At 35.3% G+C, this 24,089-nt stretch overlaps 1 protein-coding gene across 1 annotated transcript in view; it reads left to right on the top strand.

The window, feature by feature from the left end:
• Parp1 (Poly-(ADP-ribose) polymerase) overlaps positions 1–24,089 on the top strand; it is a 142,362-nt gene that overhangs the window by 30,079 nt on the left and 88,194 nt on the right. Inside the window, exons 4-7 of the mRNA XM_089090451.1 lie at positions 10,652–10,880; positions 15,085–15,164; positions 20,734–20,859; positions 23,794–23,877. Coding sequence (XP_088946577.1) covers positions 10,652–10,880; positions 15,085–15,164; positions 20,734–20,859; positions 23,794–23,877 — 519 coding nt within the window. The remainder of the gene's footprint in view (positions 1–10,651; positions 10,881–15,084; positions 15,165–20,733; positions 20,860–23,793; positions 23,878–24,089) is intronic.

Here is a 24,089-nt window from a genome sequence, read left to right as displayed (position 1 = left end):
ATTTCAAACACCTGTTTTTATTTATTTGCAATATGATTAAAACGATTACGCCAGATATTTGTTGGCAGGAGACTGATAGCGCCGTCAGGTAGGGGCAAAGGCGCCCAGAGGGAAGGGCAGGTGGGCACTTGTGCACTATCTGGTACCCACCGCTATAACTGTATCAAGGAAACCAGACACGAAACCCGCCAAAGGGGTATTTGCAATAGAGAAATGGAATGCAAACCGTGGTTTTCATTGTGTTTACAATATTTAAACTGCTGTTTTTTGGAGGGTTTAGGGGGGGGGGAAGGTACCTAGGTTAGGTTAGGTTACGTATTTAATATATTCTATGCTTTACCCCCACCCCCTAATGTGCAAATATATAGGCCAAATTTGTTTCTAAACTATATATATTCATCCTATTTTTTTTTTTATTAGCATTAACCAAACTTGATTTCTTTTGTGGGTACCATATTATGCACATGTACCGGATGGTGTTGTCGGTCAGCTCGTTTCCCCAGAAATCCTGACCTCTTTGGGAAAACTTTTTTTGAACCTTAACCCCCCTCCACCTCAAGCCTGGAAAATATTCAACAGACTCGCCTTCTTGGGAAAATTGTTTTCCGAGCCCTTGTATTTGGGTATCCTATATTCCTACAACGTATCATTTCCAAAGAAAGATTTGTTACAGTTTTTACTGTGCTTTGTCTATTTGCCGCCTGTCAGCATGAAACGAAACAAGTTCAATCAGTACGCTTAGATTGCGATTATTCAATGAAAATAAGATGCAATCGTTGAAGTTGCGTATTACAACTTTCGTCTCTGCTCTACGTTACACCGGTAGTTTTATGATAGGTTCTAAGCTAAAATGGTTCGAATTTTGAGGTATCACGTTTTGAATAAGGCATAGAACAAGCTTTTTATTTTTTTGTAAAATCAACTATTTTTAGAATAGTCTGTGAGCATTTGGGTAAAATTCTACTTTAGTTACTTTTGACTATCTTGGAAAGGGGTTAGGTTAAGAAAATGAAACTTTCAGGGATGGGTCTACAGGCTAAAGTATGTCCTGGGAAGATATTTTGAAGTACTCACCTCCACTCCTTCTCCCTCTAGAGGGTCCTGACCTTTGATGACCTTTAAAAATATGTGAGGTATAGAAGTGAAACCTTGCAAAATAGATCTTCTGCTTAAATGAAGTACAATAAAATTGTTTTCAGCTTCACAACTTTGCTCAATCCCAATTTATAAGGTTTTAAAGATATGCAAATACATTTCCTAAATTTTGAAAATAAACTATTTATATGTCTTAAAATTCTGCTCAAATAACTGAAATTGCATTTTCAGAGCTAAAGCCAGAGAAAAAGAAACTGATAACTGAAAATTAAGGTAAAATGTTGTTTTGTCAAAATTTCAATGGGTATAGACCTGTCATGTAGGCAAATTTCATGACCCTTTAGAGGGAGAAGGAGTGGAGGTAGGTACTTCAAAATACCTTCCCGGGACATACTTTAGCCTGTAGACCCATCCCTGAAAGTCTCATTGTCCTAACCTAACCCCTTCCCAAGATAGCCAAAAGTAGCTAAAGTAGAATTTTACCAGCATTTGTTTTTGTTCGGGGAGGGAAGATAGGATTGGTTTGCCAGCAACGAACCATGTCTGTCAGACCATTCCAGTTTTATATATTTACGGTCATCTGGAGGAGGGAAGACATACATATTACACTTCGGGGTTACCTTGAGAGCCAAGGGGGCATCCTGTGTATTTAACTAATCTCTCTTTCCAATTTCCTTTTCAATTCTGTATTAATTCCATTCGCATTTACATACATGTGGGCTGCTTAAAATATTCACTGGTAATAAGTCGCATAGTTTGACTGATCCTTTTAAGCTCTTCACCCCTAAGTTAATTCTTACTTTATAATATGCAGCATGTTTCTATTAATCATATTATCATGTTCCCTTCCATTTTTATCACAATCAAAATAAATGTCGATACTTGTGTATTATATGGTACACACTCGGAGAGTTTCGATCTACAGATCAGACAATAACCGGTTTATACCTGTCAGTATCTGAAGAAAATTAGCTTAGGTTCAGTTAAAATCTACGTTGTAGGAATATTTTTTTAAACATTTAATGTATAGAGATGATATTTTGGTTGGGTTAGCAGGGTGTAATTTGCTATGGGTCAGGGGGGGGGGCAACTGCCCCCTCCAGACCCAGGTTTTCCCCTCTTCCCGTTCTCAGTTTGCCCCACAGCTGAAATATAGTTTCTGCACAAAATATTGTCAAAATTAAGATAAGCCTGCATAATTCAAGTATCTAGAGAAACAGGTCAGTTTTCTTTAGTATATATTTGCCTTTATCGTAATATATGGCTCATTTTTCAGTTTTCACTGTCATTTTCACTTGACTTGGGAGAATTGGCTCCAACTTTGCCCCCCCTCTCCCAGGATTTTGACGAAATCACACCACTCTGGGTTAGGTTATATTAGGTATTTAATGTAATGCGTTCTGTGCGGCCCCCGTAGTATAATTCTTTGGGTACTGTTCTATTATCTGTAAAACATGCAAGAATTGAAATTTGGTTATTGCTAATGAAATAAAACATTAGAATAAAAATATAATAGTTTAGAAACAAATTTCGACTATATATTTGCACATCAAGGGTGGGGGGGGGGGGTGTTGATAAAGCATAGCATATATTAAATACGTGACCTAACCTAACCTAGGTACCTTTTTTCGGTACTGCTGCATTATGCGGGCACCGTGAAGAAGTCAAGTTTGGTTAACCTAACCTAGGTACCTCCCCCCTAAAGATAATTTCTTAAACCAGATTGGCCTGACATAACATAAAAAAAAAACGAGCAAAACTGGGGTTTTTAAAGGCCAAATGAAAATACTGAAAATATATAACAAAGCGAATATTTCGAGAGAACAAACGCCTCCCTTGTGTTTTTTCAGTATTTTCATTTGGCTTTAAAAGCCCCATTTTTGCTCGTTTTTCTCCCCCCCCCCCTGAACCCCAAAAACGGTAAAATTCTACTTTAGCTACTTTTGGTCATCTTAGAAAGGGGCTAGGTTAAGAAAATGAAACTTTCAGGGATGGGTCTACAGGCTAAAATATGTCCTGGGAAGGTATTTTGAAGTTCCTACCTCCACCCCTTCTCCCTCTAGAGGGTCCTGACCTTTGACGACCTTAAAAAATTTGCATGGATAAATTTTTAAAATTGCATGGATAAAGCATAGCATGTATTAAATACGTGACCTAACCTAACCTAGGTACCTTTTTCGGTACTGGTGCATTATGCGGGCACCGTGAAGAAGTCAAGTTTGGTTAATGCTTTTGAAATAAAATAAAATAGGATGAATATATAATAGTTTATAAACAAATTTGGGCTATATATTTGCACATGGGGGGGGGATACAGCTTAGCATATATTACATACGTAACCTAACCTAGGTACCTTCCCCCCTAAACCCCCAAAACGGTAAAATTCTTCTTATGCTAATTTTTGGTCATCTTACAAAGGGGCTAGGTTAGGAAAATGGAACTTTCATGGATTGGTCTACAGGCCAAAATATGTCCTGGGAAGGTATTTTGAAGTACCTACCTCCACCCCTTCTGCCTCTAGAGGTTCCTGACCTTTTATGACCTTTAAAAATTTGCATGTTATGAAAGTGAACCCTTGCAAAATCGATCTTGTGCTTAAATGAAGTATAACAAAATTGTTTTCAGCTTCACAACTTTGCTCAATCCCAATTTATAAGGGCTTAAAGATATGCAAATAAATTTTCTAAATTTTGAAAAAAAAAACATTGATATGGATTAAAATTCTACTCAAATAACATGAATTGCATTTTCAGAACTAAAGCCAGAGTAAAAGAAACTGATAACTGAAAATTAAGGTAAATGTTGTTTTGTCAAAATTTCAATAGGTAGACCTATCATGTAGGCAAATTTCAGGACCCTCTAGAGAGAGAAGTAGTGAGGTAGGTACCTCAAAATACCTTCCCGGGACATGCTTTAGCCTGTTGTCCCATCCCTGGAAGTTTCATTTTCCTAACCTAACCCCTATCCAAGATAGCCAGAAGTAGCTAAAGTGGAATTTTACCAATAAAACAATCATTTAAATATTGTAACTCTTTGAGAAACCATGGCTTTGCAATCATTTATCTATAGTGGTCTCTTGCAAATAGCCCGTTTGACGGGTTTCGTGACTGGTTTCCTTGATACAGTCTATAGCGGTGGGCTCGCATAATGCACAAATACCCCTTTTCCCCCCCTAAACCCCAAAAAACTAAAGTTTAAATATAGTTCCTGGAGTGAGAAACCCCTTGTTGTACAGCGTCAGATAGGCAATTGCCAGGTAATGGCTATCTGAGCTTTGCTTTTCCCGACGCGTTTTTTACAGATAAAAGAACAGTAGTATTGATTGTTGTAATTTTCATAATTTTGTTACTAAAGTATTGCATTTTCATCGTATTTTGGTATATTTCATTAGGATTAACTTCACTTCTAGATTGTGTACCATATAATACACAAGTACCGGTACAAGTGCATTAAACATACTCTTTTATATACTATATATGGAATGTCAAACTGGAGATGCTACAGATACCTGGACAGATACCCGCCAGACTGGTTATTTCAAGACACCGCTATTAAGAATTGGAATGCAAAGAGTAGTTTTCATTGCGTTTACAATATTTAGACTGTTGTTTTTTGGGGTTTAGGGAGGGGGGGGGAAGGTACCTAGGCTAGGTTAGATTTCGTTACTTATTTGATATATGGTATGCTTTGCAAAGAAAGCTTCCCAACTGTAGCTCTAAGCTTTAGCAAATCTTTACTAAGCAAATTTCTTTACCAAGTCAGCGCAATAGCGTGTATATCTCTGATATACCATGTATGTCTATGAAAAAGAGATATACCATGTATATCTCTTTTTCCTGTCTGCTACACACAACGGACGATCTTAAAAATTCAGGAGGGTTCGTTTATCGGATATTGATGTTTTACTACACTTTTTAGGGGGTGAAAGTGATGGAAGAATACTGCCAATCCCTAGAGCTCCAGATGACATCAAATCAATTTTTTTAGATTACCGTTTCACTAAAATTCATATAAAAACAGCTTTTCTTACAGAGGTAAAGAGCGAAGTCAAAACTAAAAAAACGAACAAAAATGATTGCTTTGGAGATGGTGCGAAAAAGAAAAAACATCTATAAACTAGGTGATATAAACTGACTTGTGATATATCCCTATTATGTGAAATACATATAACTTTCATACATCTATTTCTATTCACTTTATCTATCATACACTGTATCTATTCATACAGTATTTTTTTTTTCGTTTTAAGTTTCAACTTCGCTCTTTACTTCCTTAAGAGAAACTTAAATTTTTGTAAACTAATTTTTATTCGTTTTTTTATCCAATAAACGTTACAAGAAGGTTTTTCAATTTGTTCTTGGTAACGCACTGTAAGTAAGCGGTGACCATGACAAGTAGTAATAACAGTAGTAATATACATCACTTACGACTGCAACTATTCGCGATCATGACTGCGACTACTTGTGATTGCGACTGCAACAACATGCAGTTCAGACTGCTTGCGACTGCGTCTGTAACTACTTGCACATGCGACTGTAACTACTTGCGATTATGACTGCTACTACGATTAATACGATTGCTATAGATCCTATTAATACGACTTTGCACATCTATAATCTATATATCTATAGATTATGCGAAAAACTTCTATAAACTAGGTGACATAAACTGACTTGTGATATTTCCCTATTATGTGAAGTACATCTAAATTTCATACATCTATTATAACTTTCATACATCTATAATCTATATATCTATAGATTATGCGAAAAACTTCTATAAACTAGGTGACATAAACTGACTTGTGATATTTCCCTACTATGTGAAATACATATAACTTTCATACATCTATAATCTATATATCTATAGATTATGCGAAAAACTTCTATAAACTAGGTGACATAAACTGACTTGTGATATTTCCCTACTATGTGAAATACATATAACTTTCATACATCTATAATCTATATATCTATAGATTATGCGAAAAACTTCTATAAACTAGGTGACATAAACTGACTTGTGATATTTCCCTATTATGTGAAGTACATCTAAATTTCATACATCTATAATCTATATATCTATAGATTATGCGAAAAACTTCTATAAACTAGGTGACATAAACTAACTCGTGATATTTCCCTATATCAGTAGAATTCTAAAAACTAGCGTTTTGCAGAGAACATAAAGCCAACACAAAGAACAGGCTGTTCCCTTAGGAGCAGAAAGGTCCACGAATAGCTTACAGAAAATAACATATCAAGATACAAGGCTTTTAATAGTCGTACTGGCCATTATATCAATAAATCTTATTTTATGGCTATAATCCTCTAAAAAAAACAAGCTGAGCTTTAAGGAAATTTTATGAGTAGGTTTATTCGAGTTAGTTTTATATATGTTGCATAGTCTACAATTCCAGTATTTTTTTTTTCGTTTTAAGTTTCAACTTCGCTCTTTACTTCCTTAAGAGAAACTTAAATTTTTGTAAACTAATTTTTATTCGTTTTTTTTTTATCCAATAAACGTTACAAGATGGTTTTTCAATTTGTTCTTGGTAACGCACTGTAAGTAAGCGGTGACCATGACAAGTAGTAATAACAGTAGTAATATACATCACTTACGACTGCAACTATTCGCGATCATGACTGCGACTACTTGTGATTGCGACTGCAACAACATGCAGTTCAGACTGCTTGCGACTGCGTCTGTAACTACTTGCACATGCGACTGTAACTACTTGCGATTATGACTGCTACTACAATTAATACGATTGCTATAGATCCTATTAATACGACTATTACTACTACTGTTACACTTACAACTGTGACTACTTTTGACTGCGACAACTTGCGATTTCGACTGCAAATAGTGGCGACTGCGACTGCAACTACTTGCTACTACGACTACTTGAGAATGCGACTTTTTGCGACTGTGACTAGGGCTACTTGCGATTACGACTTCTACTACTGCGTTGTTTACTGTGACTCTGCTTCTACTCTTAGTGTTACTAATACTACTACAACTATTGAACTAATTCATAAGAGTTTAAGTGCATCGAGGTTGTCAAAATAGTATAGTATGTGATATCCCAAGAACAGCTATGGGTATTACATTGAAATTTTCAGGGCGTGTCGCAGGGGGTGTTGAACTAAATCAAAAGACACGTGCATCGAAGGTTGCCAATAGGGCATTTCTACGGTATCTAAGGAATGGCTAAGTTTGATATTAAAAAACGAACAAAAATGGATTTAAAAAACTTTCCCACAAAAAGTTTTTCAAAGAAACATAAATAGCTACAGTAAGCGTAGGACGAGCGGGTATAAAATCAATTTCAAGCGTAAAACGAGTATTAATTACTACCAATAAATAAATAAAACGTACAACGAACAGAAACTACCACAAACCGGGGTAGGGCGAATGCTTTCGATACTTTCTAAGAACAGAGCTTTGTTCGCGCTTTACCAAAAACTTATTTTAAATGTACAATACTCGTGTATAATGTTAATAAATCCATAACTGTAAAGACTTTCAGAAATGTCTCAGCAGTTATGTTTACCAAATTTCATTATTTCTTTTCGGTAATCTTGTTTATTATCGCGATTGTCTTTTTTCTTTTTTTGTTGATGTTATTACAAATAAAAAAAAAATACAGAGCTCAAGATAAAAATTGTTTTCTGTAAAGCACCAATGAAGTACTGGTCTTTAGAAGGGATAGTGGGTGTTAGCCCTACTTCTGTTTGTGGTAGTTTCTGTTCGTTTTAAGTTCGACTTGATTTCGTTTTAAGTTCGACTTGTAAATTGGGACCGTCGCCATCACAGACCTTCTTGCCCCGAAAATACCTCGGATTTACAAACTACTATTGTGACCTGGGTTCAAATAGTAGGCAAGTAAGGCAATTGGTTCCTGGCAATTGGTAGGCAATTTTCAAAAAATTGCTAAGCGGTGACCATGACAAGTAGTAATAACAGTAGTAATATACATCACTTACGACTGCAACTATTCGCGATCATGACTGCGACTACTTGTGATTGTGACTGCAACAACATGCAGCTCAGACTGCTTGCGACTGCGTCTGTAACTACTTGCACATGCGACTGTAACTACTTGCGATTATGACTGCTACTACGATTAATACGATTGCTATAGATCCTATTAATACGACTATTACTACTACTGTTACACTTACAACTGTGACTACTTTTGACTGCGACAACTTGCGATTTCGACTGCAAATAGTGGCGACTGCGACTGCAACTACTTGCTACTACGACTACTTGAGAATGCGACTTTTTGCGACTGTGACTAGGGCTACTTGCGATTACGACTTCTACTACTGCGTTGTTTACTGTGACTCTGCTTCTACTCTTAGTGTTACTAATACTACTACAACTATTGAACTAATTCATAAGAGTTTAAGTGCATCGAGGTTGTCAAAATAGTATAGTATGTGATATCCCAAGAACAGCTATGGGTATTACATTGAAATTTTCAGGGCGTGTCGCAGGGGGTGTTGAACTAAATCAAAAGACACGTGCATCGAAGGTTGCCAATAGGGCATTTCTACGGTATCTAAGGAATGGCTAAGTTTGATATTAAAAAACGAACAAAAATGGATTTAAAAAACTTTCCCACAAAAAGTTTTTCAAAGAAACATAAATAGCTACAGTAAGCGTAGGACGAGCGGGTATAAAATCAATTTCAAGCGTAAAACTAGTATTAATTACTACCAATAAATAAATAAAACGCACAACGAACAGAAACTACCACAAACCGGGGTAGGGCGAATGCTTTCGATACTTTCTAAGAACAGAGCTTTGTTCGCGCTTTACCAAAAACTTATTTTAAATGTACAATACTCGTGTATAATGTTAATAAATCCATAACTGTAAAGACTTTCAGAAATGTCTCAGCAGTTATGTTTACCAAATTTCATTATTTCTTTTCGGTAATCTTGTTTATTATCGCGATTGTCTTTTTTCTTTTTTTGTTGATGTTATTACAAATAAAAAAAAAAATACAGAGCTCAAGATAAAAATTGTTTTCTGTAAAGCACCAATGAAGTACTGGTCTTTAGAAGGGATAGTGGGTGTTAGCCCTACTTCTGTTTGTGGTAGTTTCTGTTCGTTTTAAGTTCGACTTGATTTCGTTTTAAGTTCGACTTGTAAATTGGGACCGTCGCCATCACAGACCTTCTTGCCCCGAAAATACCTCGGATTTACAAACTACTATTGTGACCTGGGTTCAAATAGTAAAGTAAGGCAATTGGTAGGCAATTTTCAAAAAATTGCTTATTTTTTCTGTTGTCGCCCAGTGGACAGATTAAGCAATCGACTGCAGCCAGGGACTGTGGAATAGATCTTACGGCTGTAGTTTAATTACAAGCTGACATGTATTAAGCATGATAAATGCGTAAAAAGGAAAAAAAAGCTTTCTGAAGAGGGTGAAACCGTCTGATAAATATGGAGGAGCAATTTCGTCAAAACAATAAAAAAATAGGGACTTCATGCGAAAATAAAAATAAAAATTCAAGAAAATCTGGTAATTTTAAAGTGGGTTTAAGCCCTTGAACTTCTCCTAACCCTAAAACTTAATATTTCTTTTTTCAGTTCCTAATATGTGAAATACTAGGCCTGCAGTCAGTATATTAGTATTTAGATTAGATGCATTTAATGCATCTAATTCACAAAATCTTCAGCCATTTTATGATCTGAATCGCTTATTTATGACTATGATTTGACTTAAGACCCGTCCGGCCTTTGTGGCTCTATTGGGGCTTCTTCTCTTCTAAGCAGACGATGAATTCGGGGACGGTATTTCAGTGTGAGAAATTAAACCAAGTTGAAACAACGGGATACAGGATGTCCTTCGTGAGAGACAAACTGTTTCTGCAAACAACTCTAAATTCATTGACGAATTCAGAAATGTTGGGAGATCCGAGATTTGTCTATACTTGGCTTAAGAAAAGTCGGAAAGTACAGATAATTTTTCTTTTTGTATAATTGATCTTTCCATAATTTTGTATTTATTATAATTTATCACTCAAATTTTGACAGTTTTGATATTGCCCATGACCATTTGAAAAGTGAGTTAATTATATTTTCCCTTTTGCTAAAAAAAAAAAAAAAATGATTGCACCACCTACCCTGCTCTTAAAATTGGTTCAAAGGACAACCTCTTTGTAGTCGTAGGGGCTTAAAATTTGACCTAAAAATGAACCCATCCGATGTATCAATTTCTGGTACCCTTTGGGATAGATCAGATGTGTCTTATCTTTCTCTTGTGTTTAAAATTTAAATTTTAATGAATGTTGTAAATGGAAAAAACCCTGAAAGTAAAATATCGAAAACAAAATAATTATTACATTATTGTTCTTCCACTTTACCTTTTCATATAAAATATAATATATATATATATATATAATATATATATATATATATATATATATATATATATATATATATATATATATATATATATATATATATATATATTACATTTTTTATATTTGCCTTTTCATATATTTTATGTATTTAATTTACCTTTTTATGTTTTTAGCAAGAGAAAGCCAGAAATAGCAGAAGGGGTAGATGGCCCAAAAAAGAAGAAAGTAGAGGAAGGAGCAACAGAAAAAGGCACAAAAGAAGTAAAAGAAGAATCAGAGATATTGAAGAAACAGTCTGATTTAATTTATAAGTTCCGTGATAATCTTCAGCAGTTGAGCAGAAATGAGCTACAAGATCTCCTTGAGTACAATGGTCAAGAAATTCCGTCAGGAAACATGGCGGTAAGGAATGTTTTTGCAGGAAAAATAGTAGTTTTGCTTGATCATCTCAGATATTAGCTACTTCCATCCCAATTAGGGTAATTCCATAAAAGAAAAACATTGGAAAAGAAAGGTGAGCATTACTAGCTTTAATACTAGCTTTAATACAACTAATTTCCGAGGCCTCTTTGACAATTTTTGAAAATTTTCCCAAAATTCCTTACCTATTTCCTCCATTCGGCTGATTGTAAGAAAACGAACACGAGAGCAAAAATTATAATACAGTACTAGTTTTCATGAAAATCAACTGACAACCCAAACCTCTTTGATTTGTTTTGCTTCAAATTTCCTATTTATTTTTCATTCGGCTAGTGTTTTAAAATGGTCACGAGAAATAAATTAAAGGATATGCAATACGGGTCGTCCTGAAAATGAACGACAACCCAAACCTCTTTGATTTGTTTTGCCCCAAATTTCCTATTTATTCTCCATTTGGCTAGTGTTATAAAACGCTCATGAGAAAGAATTAAAATTATATGCAATACTGGTTTTTGATGATGATGAACTGACGACCCCAACCTCCTCGACTAGTTTGCCCCGGGTTTCATATTTATTCCCACAGTCGATTAGCAGGCCTACTATAAAACTAACTTAAAATAAACGTGAATATTCAATAATAACAACAATAATTTCCGATTATCTCACACCAGTCTTTAAATCGCCCCGATACATCTCCCATCGTCTCACGTCAAAAGTATTGGTTTTTACTAATGCGGGAATTATGGAACCAAAGAGGTTCCGTAGTGGAAAAGCAAGCTGGTTTATAAGACCGACTAGTCGAAATTATCACGAAAATTGACTGAAGAAGCAATTTTTTTTAAAATCGAGTATGCTTCCATTGTCCTAATCCAATTATTTATCTAATCCAATAATCTAATCGGAAAACTTAAAATAAACCTGAATATTCAATAACAATAGCAATAGTTTTAGATTTTCTTACACCAATCTTCAAATCGCCCTTATTCTTCTTCCATCGTGTCACGTCAAAAGCATGGTATGTTTTTACTAATGCGTGCGTAACGGAACCACAGAGGTTTCATAATGGAAAAGCAAGCTGGTTTATAAGACTGACTAATCAAAAATACCGAAAAAAATTGACTGAAAAAGTAATTTGTTTGAAAATGGAGTATGCGTCCATTGTCTTAATACAATCATGGCAGTAAAATGGCACTACTAATCATGCAATCATGCACTACTCTCCTGCCTAGCTTGCGATTCTAGGGAATTTTGAGATAGGAGACTTTTTTTCGTATTTTTTGCTTTTTCTCCTGTTACATCCTGGCAATGGAACCTTACGGGGGAGACTATGTTGACGTTTTTTTTGCTGTTGTAAGTTTACTGTTAAATAAACGAACTTAGACAATAAAATTTATTGTTAAATAAACGAACTCAAAATTCGAAAAAAACTCAGTGGTTGATCTCAGCTATGAGCCAGCAAGGTGTTCAAAAGTATTACTCATTTCATAATGTTGTTTTTAAAAAATATTAAAAAATGTAACATTTTTAGTTTGTTTAAAAAACATAGTTTCAATAATTTTAATTTTGACCTATAAGCCACTATTAGGGTCGCCATTTCACGAAAATGTAGGGAGGCAATGATTTTTTTTTTTTTTTTTTTTTTTTTGTTTAAATAAGATTATTTTTTGAAACGTAAGAAGGGTATTTAAAAAAAAAAAAGGCTTTTTCAAAATATAGGGGATACAATTATTCCCCCCCCCCCTGAAATGGATATGCCTGACCTGACCACTATCCAAGAACACTTTCTACTAGGGCCTCGAATTCACTTTCTATCTTGAACCAATTCTCGTCTTACTGCGAATGTCGGTTTGGCAGCTTTCTGCTAGTTGCGAGCAGCCAGCTTGTGAATAACATTCGAATAATGCCTCCAACGCAGTTATTTATTGGAAGTTGATGAGTTATCTATAAAATAGTTCAGACTTAAAAAAAAAAATTTTCGAAATATCCTTATATATTAATAAACAATTAGGCGGAAATTTTTATCTTGGTCTGAATTGAAATCAAGTTGGTGGAATGTGATGAAAAAGCCAAAACAGATAGTCTGAGTGAGAGGCAAAGCTGGCATAAGTCTTTTTGAGAATTGTATGAAAATGATGTCATTTCACTTGTTGATAGATATTTTATCATCCATCCATCCATCCTAGGGCAGAACTAAGGTAGAAACAGTTATAGAGACTAAGAAAAATAATTGGCAATCATATATATTTTGTTTCACTGAATTACGTCTATAGGATAAGATCAAATTTATATTTTCTGTAAACACGTGATATACTTATACGTTAAAAAATAGATATACCTGACGAATCTTTGGTATTTGTATGATATACCCCCTGCAGCTCAAGTTGTTCATGCATTGACGCAGTGTAAACCGGTTTCTTTCGCTAGTTTCTTTCAACTTAGCGTGAGAAGAGACAAAGAGAATTGACAGAATAGATGGGAAATATATAATTTGGGCTATATATTTGCACATTGGGGGGGGGGGTAAAGTATTTGAACAGTGTGAAGTCAGAAAACAATTCTTACTTCATAATATCAGAATAATTGTAGCTAACACATTTTGCATGCAGACCCGCTGTGCTTTACCCCCACCCCACCCCCTAATATGCAAGTATATAGCCCAAATTTGTTTCCAAAGTATTATATTTTTTTTATCATACTTAGGTATTTATTAGGATTAACCTAGCTTCACTTCTTGAGCTACAGGGGGTATATCATACAAGTACCGAATGTTCTATATATGTTTATTTCTTTATTGTATAAAAAATATCCTGTGTTTAAAGACGAGATGCAAATGGAACGTAAAATTTACAATAAAATTTTAGATGAGGGATGTTTGTGAGTTTGTCTTTGGATTCACATAGAAAATTTTCTGTAGTTCGCTAAAAGGTTTAGGTAGGTATAGGTGGTGAGGTGAGTGAAGTAAGGCATTGTGTTTTTTGATTGGCGTGGGAGTGTTATTCTTAGAGGGATGTTTATGAGTAAGTATGTGGATTCACTCAGGAAATGTTCCGTACTTCACTAAAAGGTTTTGGTAGCTATCGGTGACGAGGTTAGTGAAGTTAAGCATTGTGTTTTCGACTCATGTGGGAGTGTGATTCTTAGAGGAATGTTTATTAGCTTAAGTATGTGATTTCACTCAAGGAAATTCGCCGTACTTCACTAAAGACTTACGTATCTCTCGGTGGTGAGGTGAGCGAAGTAAGGCATCCGTGTTTTAGATTGGCGTTGGAGTGTAATTGTTAGGGTCTGCTTAAGGGTGTAAGTATGCGGATTTTGTGTTATGTGAATGGTTGTTTGGATATAGGGGTGAGCATTGAGTATTTCCAGTCTCTTTTTTGTTGGGTTTGCTATTGTGACTTAATGATGAAAGAAGAGTTGAGCATGAAGTTTGCATTTTGACGTGGAAAGAAATCTGTTTAATGTTTTTTTTTATTTATTGAAAATAATGGTGATATTTTATAAGTACTACAATGAAAGAACTGGCTTTTTATTAATTATAATTTGTAATTTCTATCTTTTTAAGTCTTCTTAAATAAGGGTAAGCATGATTATAATAATATATTCGATGAAATCGTTTTGGTATGATCTTGTGCTAATTCAGATACAGATATGATCTGGATTGCTGATTCTCTTGAGTTTTCTCTTTAGTGAGCGCCTTACAAGCTTACATTTAGGAGAAGCAGGAACGGGTGAATATGTTTTTATTTGATTTTGTATGCATGTCTATAAAGGTTACAAAAATGAATAAACTTTTAAGCAAAGACTATTAAGATAGTATAACAGCTATCAATTGCTAAAAACATTTTTCTTTAAAAAAATATGCTTTCTAGTACTCAAATTCAAAACATTGTATATTATTGTATTCGAAACTTGTATACTAATGTAAAGCATATACGTATTTTTAAAATCCATATTATCTGTATAGGCTTTATCATCATCTTATTTCTCATTGAGTCGGAGTATATGTTATCATTGAACTACGTAACAGCACCTCTAGCCACTCAGTGTTTTGCTTAGAAATGTTATAAAAAACTTCGGATTCTAGCGGCAAGTAAGACACCAGGTATTACTGCTGTAGTAGCATGCTGGGAGCAAGTACATTGCCATAAGTGTTGTTTTTATTTATTTTCTATATTATTTCTTATAGATGATGGATAGAATTGCAGACATTATGGCATTTGGTGCTTTGGAGCCATGTCCTGAGTGTGGCGGGCAGCTTACGTTCCGGTATGTCACTTGAACTGATTTTACCCTTGAATAAAGTTGATATACTAAAGGGCTGTATAATTCTTAGATTATAAGCAATCTCCTCATCTTTTGCAGCGTTTTATCTTGGAAAGTATTCTTTTTGCGTTTTTTCACCCTACGAGAGTAAAGTGGTTAAATAATTAAATCCCACTTGGTATAATTTTCAGTATATTTTTGTTGGAAATCCACTGGTTGAAGAATGATGATTTTTTTTCCAAATTTATGGCACCCGGCCTAGAAAAATATATATTTTCCACATTTTACTGGCTGCTCATTTTTTTTTATCTTTCTTGTAGATCCTGAATATCCCCCTAAATATCCGGGATCCACCCTGCCTCTGACTGACGTCTGACTGTCGACTGACGACTGACGTTTGACTGTCATTTTTATATCTTTCTTGTGGACCCTAAATGTCCTCCTAAATATCCGGGATCCACCCTGCCTCTGACTGACGTTAATATTTTATAATCAGTGAAAAACTTGGAGAACCAAGAGAGCTTAACCAAATACGCACACTTAATGTCTTGTTCCGAAAATACGCGTTTAGGGGAAGACTAAAAGAGCAATGAGGTTAGAGCAGTGAAGACTAAACCATATGTAATAGAACTTAAAAGCTAAAAAACATTATTGGGGCTTTGTAAAGGGGACATCAATCTTGTAATCACTTTTTGTTTACTCAATGTCAAGCATACAATTAGTTTTACCGTTTGAATCCATGTTAGTACAATATGCCCCCCCCCCCCAAAAAAAAAACATTTGCCACTTCATTTAATTGTTTTTACCTTTTTTTGTGGTAACTTGTTAACATACCTAAATGCCAAAAAGTGAACATATGAAGGTTCAATGACAATCTCGAGAAATCTGTTAATTTATTTATTGAAAACCTGTATACAACAACATAGAAAGGACGGAGCGTTAAAGGAAGAACCAAAAAATGCACAATAAACTACCTTTGAATAAACAAAACAAACACATGACCCAACAAGACAAAGCATTATAGAAGAAAATATAAAAAAAGATATTGAGCTTGTCTTTTTGGCTTGTACAATAGTATCATGATTGATATTATTTAAAAATCTTGGATACGCCCTTGGAGACACCTTTTTTTGATGATATAGATTCTTGATACTTGACTTCTTTTCAGCTTCAAAACAGCTAATAAACTGCTGTCAAAACATTTGGATCGAATTTTATACTTTGTTCTTTATACTCTTACACCTTGAAATACTCTTACAGTTTGAATTACTAATAATAATTCTTAATAGCGGATTCTAGAGTGCGTTCATATTATTAAATTTTACTAATAAGTGAGAAGAAGAGGGGAGTTTCTTGTCGCAAGGGCCGTTGTAACTGCCGGGAGTGTGACTCCCTTAAACTGCGGGGATCAGGTAGCAAGAGACTACGCTTCCCTCGCTTATTAGCTTAAATAGCTCTGTATTACGTCGTAGTTTATTGTACTGGCTCCTCCCCTCGGACTTTGATTTTGCATTACGGATTGTGACGTGGCTGTTGCGATGGGGAGTAATGAGAAATTGGTTTGGAATGCGTTACTTAATTATGCTTTCCGTGCGATAAAAGCTGGTAATCGCTCGGAGGATATAGCGAAAAAAGCAGTCGAGTTTTTCTCAGAGGACGCAATTGCAATGGCGAAGGAGTTATTGTGGCCCCTAGCAGGAATTACCACACGTGTTACTGCGCGATCGAAGAACACCGATGATATCCTGGACATATTAAAAGTATTTCGGGTTTGTGAAGATAAAAATATCTCGTTGCCGCGGTTTGTGATTTTCGAACCTGATGAAGTTCCGATAATCCCGGGAGAAGTGACGGCTACCCTAACCCGGAAAGTAAACGAATTGTGTGCTAAGTTCGATAGTTACGTGGATTCTAATCCCTCTCCTTCTGTCTCTGCTATGCCTGCGGCAGAAACCAACACGATCATGTCGAAACTGTCATATGCGGTTGTTTTGAAGAATCCCCCGAAAGATCTTTCGAACCCTAGCGCTCGGAAATCCTATTTGGACAGAGTATGTGGTGATACTCGTTCGAACATTGTGGAGCTGAAACCTAGGAAATCTGAATGGAGAGTAGTCTTGAACAACAAGAATGCTGCCGAGTCCCTGGCTGAGGCAGTGGGTAAAAGTGACTCAACTATAAGTGTTAAAGTAAAAACTCCCGCTTTCTTCGGAATAATCCGCCACGTTCCCACTGAAACTTCAGATGACGAACTGCGCTCAGTTGTACCGAACTGTGTTAAGGCCGTACAAATTGGTAGTACTCGGTCATTCAAATTACAGTTTGAAAGCAAAGCTCATCTCTTTATCGCAATGAACTCTCCGCCCATTTTTGGTTACGAGCGACTACCCATTACAGAATTTAAATTCTTACCGATGCAGTGCTACAACTGTCAGTCCTACGGACATGCAGCAAAATCTTGTGTAGATCCCCCGAAATGTTCAATGTGCGGTGGAGATCCTTCCTGCGCTCGGGACAATCCATGCCCAATTGCCCCCACCTGCGCGCTGGGTGGTTCTTCTCGACCCCCGTGCTACAGCTTCCACTGTCCAGTAGCTCAGAAGCTAATTTCTAAACAATGATCGGTGATTCTATACGGGTTGTTTCATGGAACTTAAATGGTGGAGTGGTTGATAAAATGCCACTGTTAGAAGGATTGTTATGTTATAATGATGTACTCTGTGTGCAGGAACACTTCCTCTCGAATCAAGCCGTTAGTCTGCTTGAGCTAAACGATGGCGTCAAAGTATTTGCTACTCCTGCAAAGTCATCGGGCAGGGGAAGGCCGTCCGGTGGAATCGCCATTCTTGTTAGCAGCAGGTTAAATCCCATTCTGTATAAATCTTCAGACTTTTTTGTTGCTGTTAAGGTGCACAAAACTGTTATCCACTCTGTGTACATGCCAACAGACTACAGAGACAGTAAATCAGAAAAAAAAATTTAGTGAAGCCTGCAGTAAGCTATCGAGTTCGGTGGGCAGCTGTTCTAGCCAGGGCCTTGTATGTATAGTCGCTGGTGACGTGAACTGTGACTTGACTGATGAGTCTAACGCTCGAGCACAGATCCTCCTATCTTCCTGTGACGGTCTTCGTCTTGCTAACAATGATCTGTGTTTTACTTATATCCATAACTCAGGCTCGACTTCATCTCTCGACTTCATGTTAAGTTCCATCCAATCTCCAGCTTGCGGCAATTCGCACGTAGATCTGAGCGTAAGCGCGTCTGATCACTTTCCAATTATAAACACTTTTCGAGTAATTCCTGCCTCTCCTAACCCCCCAACTAATGAAAAGAAGTGGAAAATCAAAACTAATTGGAGTAAAATTGACCTGGCTACTTATCATTACGTATTGGATGAGATTCTCACAAAGATTAAAGTGCCGTTCCAATTACTACAGCAGAGTGTATGTATTCAAGATGAAGAGAAACAGCTGCTACTAAACATCTACTGTAGTGAAATATCTCACGCACTGTTATCTGCCGAGGCCGCTGCGGTCCCCATTCGTAAAGTCCGAGTGGGAACGGAAATTCCAAAGTGGTCCGAAAACCCTGCTCTAAGTGAAGCATGTGGTCGTGCAAAATTTTGGCTTAGGCTCTGGAACGAGTGTGGTCGTCCGAAATCAGGTGTTGTAAATGAAGTTCGGCTGTTCAGCAAACGCAGATTTGCTAAGATTTTGTCCAAGCATAAATGTGAAGTGATCGATCAACATAGTCAATTGATAAGTAATGATCCAAATGCTGTGTGGAGATTTCTTAAACGTAATGGTGATCAGAATAGTGTCGAACCTGTGATCTCTGAGCAAGATTGGGTGTCCCACTTTACTTCTGAGTTCTCTCCACCCGAACAAGATCTTGAAGATAAATATGAAGTCGAACTTGATAAGTTCATGGAATTGCCTAGTTCTGGTGTTGGCTACATAGTAACTGTTCCTAATCTGATTCGTGCAATTTCAAAATTAAAAAAGAAACAATCGAAAGGTGTCGACAAGTTGTGTGGGTTGCATCTTGTACATGGTACTGCTGGTCTCCTGAGTCATTTAGAGCTTCTATTCCAAATTATCTTTAATTCTGGTCTCGTTCCCGACATTTTTGGTACTGGAGTAATTACACCTATTTTGAAAAAAGGGAAAAATCCGTTTGAATGCGTATCTTACCGCCCTATAACTGTTTCGCCGGTTTTATGTAAGCTTATGGAATTGCTAGTTATAGATCATATTGCTTTTCAATGTTCTACCCCCGATAATCAGTTCGGATTTAAAAAAGGTGTTGGTCGCGAGCACGTCCATTATATTCTTGCTAATATATTAATAGAAGCTGATGAACTGAATGAATCCCTTATTCTAGCGAGTCATGATGTTAGACGTGCTTTTGATTCTGGGATACATCCCCAGTTATTAGTGTCTGCTCATAAACGTGGTGTGGACCGATCGGTTATTTTGCCTTTTCGGGATATGTATAAGAAGCTTCGAGTCCAAGTTAAAGTCCCGTCTCCTAACGGGCCGATTGTATTACCAAATGCTATTCCGGTTAGAAAGGGCATTAGGCAGGGTGCAATTTCGTCACCCCGGTTGTATAATAATAGTGTTCTCGAGGCCCAAAAGTTAGTGCAAATGAGCTGCATTTTCCGAGGTTTGGATGTAACATTACTTAATTACGCAGATGATATTCTTAATTTAAGTAGATGTTTGTCTCGTATTGACGAAAATTTTCAGATTCTAGATGATGCTTATAGAGAGATAGGCCTATCTTTTAATGCAAGTAAAAGCGAGATTGTTGCTTTCAATAGGAGAAATGCAGATTGTATAGATCTTGCTGTCAAATTTGGTGCTCAAGAGGTTCCACTGTCTGACTCCATAATGTACTTAGGAATGCCTATAGGTCATAACATGGCATCTACACGTGCTCGCCAAATAAGTAATTTCGCAGAAAAGGCACGTAAGGCTTACGGGGCGCTATCTTCAACTAAAGCGAAATATAATCGACAAACTCGAGCTAGGCTATATAATGCACTGGTGATCCCACACTTTCTGGCTTTATCACCGTTTTGGCATATATTTAGTGTTAGTGATAAAAGAAACCTTCGATCACTTTTTTACAAATATGCAAAATTTCTTTTAAATACCCCACCGTGGGTTAATAATTCCAAGATGTCTGCAAGGTTCGGTATCACAGATCCGATTGCTGCTGTGATGAAACGTCGTTCTGAATTTTTGGGGTCGCTTGGGCCTATTAGTCTGGCAATTGCAATTCGTCCTTAGTGATTTTTTTTAATAATGTCTTTTTTTATTGGCGGTTTTTCGTAACGTTTGTTTTTGTTTTTGCAGTTAAGTGTTTTTTTTTTTTTTTTTTTTTTTTTTTTCTTATTATTTATAATAAATTAGTTCCATTTTTTGTTTTTTATCGAGTGGGTGAATAAAATTATCTATCTATCTTTACCCTTTTAATACCAAGCTCAAGATGCTTATCTGTATTTCTAGATTGCTGCTTCGCCGCTTTTGTTAGACTTATCTGCATTTCTTTGATTTATTTTTAGGAGTGGACATGGTTATGTTTGCCTGGGTAATATTACAGAATGGACAAAATGCACTTATACTACTAAAAAGCCAAAACGAAATCCATTCAAAGTTCCAGATGAGCTCAAAAAGGAATATTCATTCTTGTAAGTACATTCTACAAAACGTATAGTAACACGTAAAATTTATGTATTATGTATTTTTCTCGGAAGTGTTTTTTTTTTTTGGACAAAATGCACTTATACATTCTACAAAATGTGTAATAACATGTAAAATTAAAAATTTATGTATTATGTATTTTTCTCGGAACTGTTTTTTTTTTTTTTTTTTTTTTTTTTTTATTATTATTATTATTATTATTATTATTATTGCAAAAATGGACAAAATGCACTTATACTACTAAAAATCCAAAAAGAAAGCCATTCAAAGTTCCAGATGAGCTCAAAAAGGAATATTCATTCTTGTAAGTACATTCTACAAAACGTGTAGTAACACGTAAAATTTATGTATTATGTATTTTTCTAGAAAGCATATTATAATGTATGGTTTATATTTCTATTTTTTTTTTTTTTTTTTTATTATTACAAAAATGGACAAAATGCACTTATACTACTAAAAAGCTAAAAAAAATGTCATTCAAAGTTCCAGATGAGCTCAAAAAGGAATATTTATTCTTGTAAATTCTACAAAACGTGTAGTAAGACGTAAAATTTATGTATTTTTCTCGGAAGCGTGTTTTTTTTTTTTTTTTTTTTTTTTTTTTTTTTTACAAAAATGGACAAAATACAATTATACTGCTAAAAAGCCAAAAATAAAGCCATTCAAAGTTTCAGATGAGCTCAAAAAGGAATATTTATTCTTGTAAGTACATTCTACAAAACGTGTAGTAACACGTAAAATTTACGTATTATGTATTTTTCTCGGAAGCATTTTTTTTTTGAAGGAACTGAACTCTCGCCAAATTTCTTAAATCAATTAAAATTGCTGAATTGTCACCTCATGACTTAAAACTAAAGAAGAGCAGGATGATGATGCGAATGCGTAATTTGAGAATTGCATGCATATAAATAGATCAGCTTTTGAAAAGTGGGTGATTTCGATTTTGATTCAAATAATTTCAGTTCCATGGTGGTTCTGGCCTCTCTTGCGCCCGGGGCAAAAACTTGTTTAGCACCCTCTCCTCTGTCTAAAAAAATTTTCAGGCCCAATGTTAACAGAATTTGCATTTATTAACAAAATTTTCATTTATTAACAAGCTATTTCATTTATTTAAATCTGAATTTTCTTACTTTATATGGGTTATTATATGAGAAAATGGAAATTTTGGATTCAATTGGCATATACATTGGCAACTGCGCCCTCTACCTAGCTTAATAAATATAAAATTTCAACACTTCAAAATCATCATAAATTATTAATTTAAAATTTTATGTCTCTAAAATGTCTGTCCCCGAGGTCTGTCCTCCTCTGCCTCTGCTCTTCCCCCTCCTAAAACTACCTCTTTCCGGTGGCTAGAAAGTAGTATACACTCAAACATCACCTACTCAGTCCTTCACTCACTATTATTTAGGTATGCAAGAATATGCTGTAATTTGACGGATTTTATAAATAGATGTCAAATTTTAAGCCACAAACTTAACTCGAGAGGTTTGCCCATGTATGTAATAACTTGGAAATTCAAAAAAAAAATGTCTTCAATATGACGGACTTCTCGGTAAATACGGAAAAAGTTATCAAATAATATGAAGAGAATTTCTTTTATAATTTCTCTTTCTCTCTGATTCGGGTTCTTTTTTTGCAAATGGTGTATTGTGTCCATGTCAGCTTGGAAGGGATTTTAAAGTATAAGGGTTTCCAATACAGCCAATAAAACGATTTATTTTCTAAAGCCACCCTTGGTTTTTTGAACATTGATTTGTCCTAGAAAATTTTTTGTGTCCATTCATTTGTTTCCTCGTAACAGAGACAAATCCAATCTCCTCTTGTAAGTCTTAAATAATAAAAAAAACAAAAAAACAAGCAAACAAAAAACAAGTTTTATCAACTGAAATTAAGGAGCAACATTAAAACAAAACGATCAGAAATTATTCTGTATATGAGGGGAGTCGCCCTCTCCTCAATACCTTGCTCTTTACGCTAATTTTTTTTAGAACCTTTACAAAAGCTTTTTAATCTAAGTAGACGGTCCTTGTGTTTCAGGATATGTTTTTAAAAAATCGCCAGGAAGTGTCAAACTTTAGCGTAAAGAGCCAGTTATTAAGGAAGAGCACCCCCTCATATACGGAGTAATTTCTGTTCGTTTTAAGTTTCAGTGCTGCTCCTTACTTTCAGTTGAAAAAACTTTTTTCTATGTGTAATTTCTGATCATTCTTCAAATAAGGCCCGGAAATCTGGCTTTCATGAACAGGAAATATCACTGGTTGGATATGGGCCGTCCATGGAAAATTCCTTTCCTCTGCGGGAAATTCCTCCCATATAAAATACCCCCCTGCACCTTTGAAAATTATTACGCTTATTAATAAGCAGGTATATCATATTCAACGACTTATGTTTGGCGCGCCGCTTTACCTGGGTCAGGAATTTAAGCGCTAAAACTCATTTTATATATATATATATATATATATATATATATATATATATATATATATATATATATATATATATATATATATATATATATATATATATATATATATATATATATATATATATATATATATATATATATATATTGTACACCTTAGTTCTGCCCAAGGAATGATATATGGACGGATTGATGATAGACTTATCTATACACAAGTGAAATGACTTCATATTTATACAATCCTAAAAAGGGCTTATGATATAATATATATATATATATATATATATATATATATATATATATATATATATATATATATTTATATATATATATATATAGATATAGACGTATCTGCTTGAGGGAAGTAATAATTGGATGCCCAGTATTAATTTCATGACCCGCAACATTTACGGACAAACGGGGACAATAAGTATAATTCTGAAAGCGCTAGTTCATGGAAAGTTCTGTCTTTCAGTTTTTCTTATTTGTTTTCCAGGAACAACTATAAATATAAACCCCGTGAAAGATATATAAGGGAAGCGCCGCTTCCTACCCCGGCCGTTGGACAACCACGAACCAAGTAAGTTTCTGTAATGTTCATCATTAATTGGGCTCGCAGTGCAAAGATTTCCCTTTTGATTTGGCCTGGGTTAAACGTAAGTTGAAGATGAATTTAAAGAAGGTTAAGCTAGTTTGTTAGCTCAATCCACTTGCAATGTGCATAAGAATCATCCATTCCTCTTTGTAGACTTCAATTACTTGCTGTTCTGATTTTATCTTTCTCTCTTGCTT

Source organism: Artemia sp. Qi Xiang Cuo, chromosome 6 (genome assembly GCF_049724085.1).
Source record: "Artemia sp. Qi Xiang Cuo chromosome 6, ASM4972408v1, whole genome shotgun sequence".
In the NCBI taxonomy this organism is placed as follows: domain Eukaryota; kingdom Metazoa; phylum Arthropoda; class Branchiopoda; order Anostraca; family Artemiidae; genus Artemia; species Artemia sp. Qi Xiang Cuo.
This window is presented reverse-complemented; position numbering and strand designations above follow the sequence as displayed.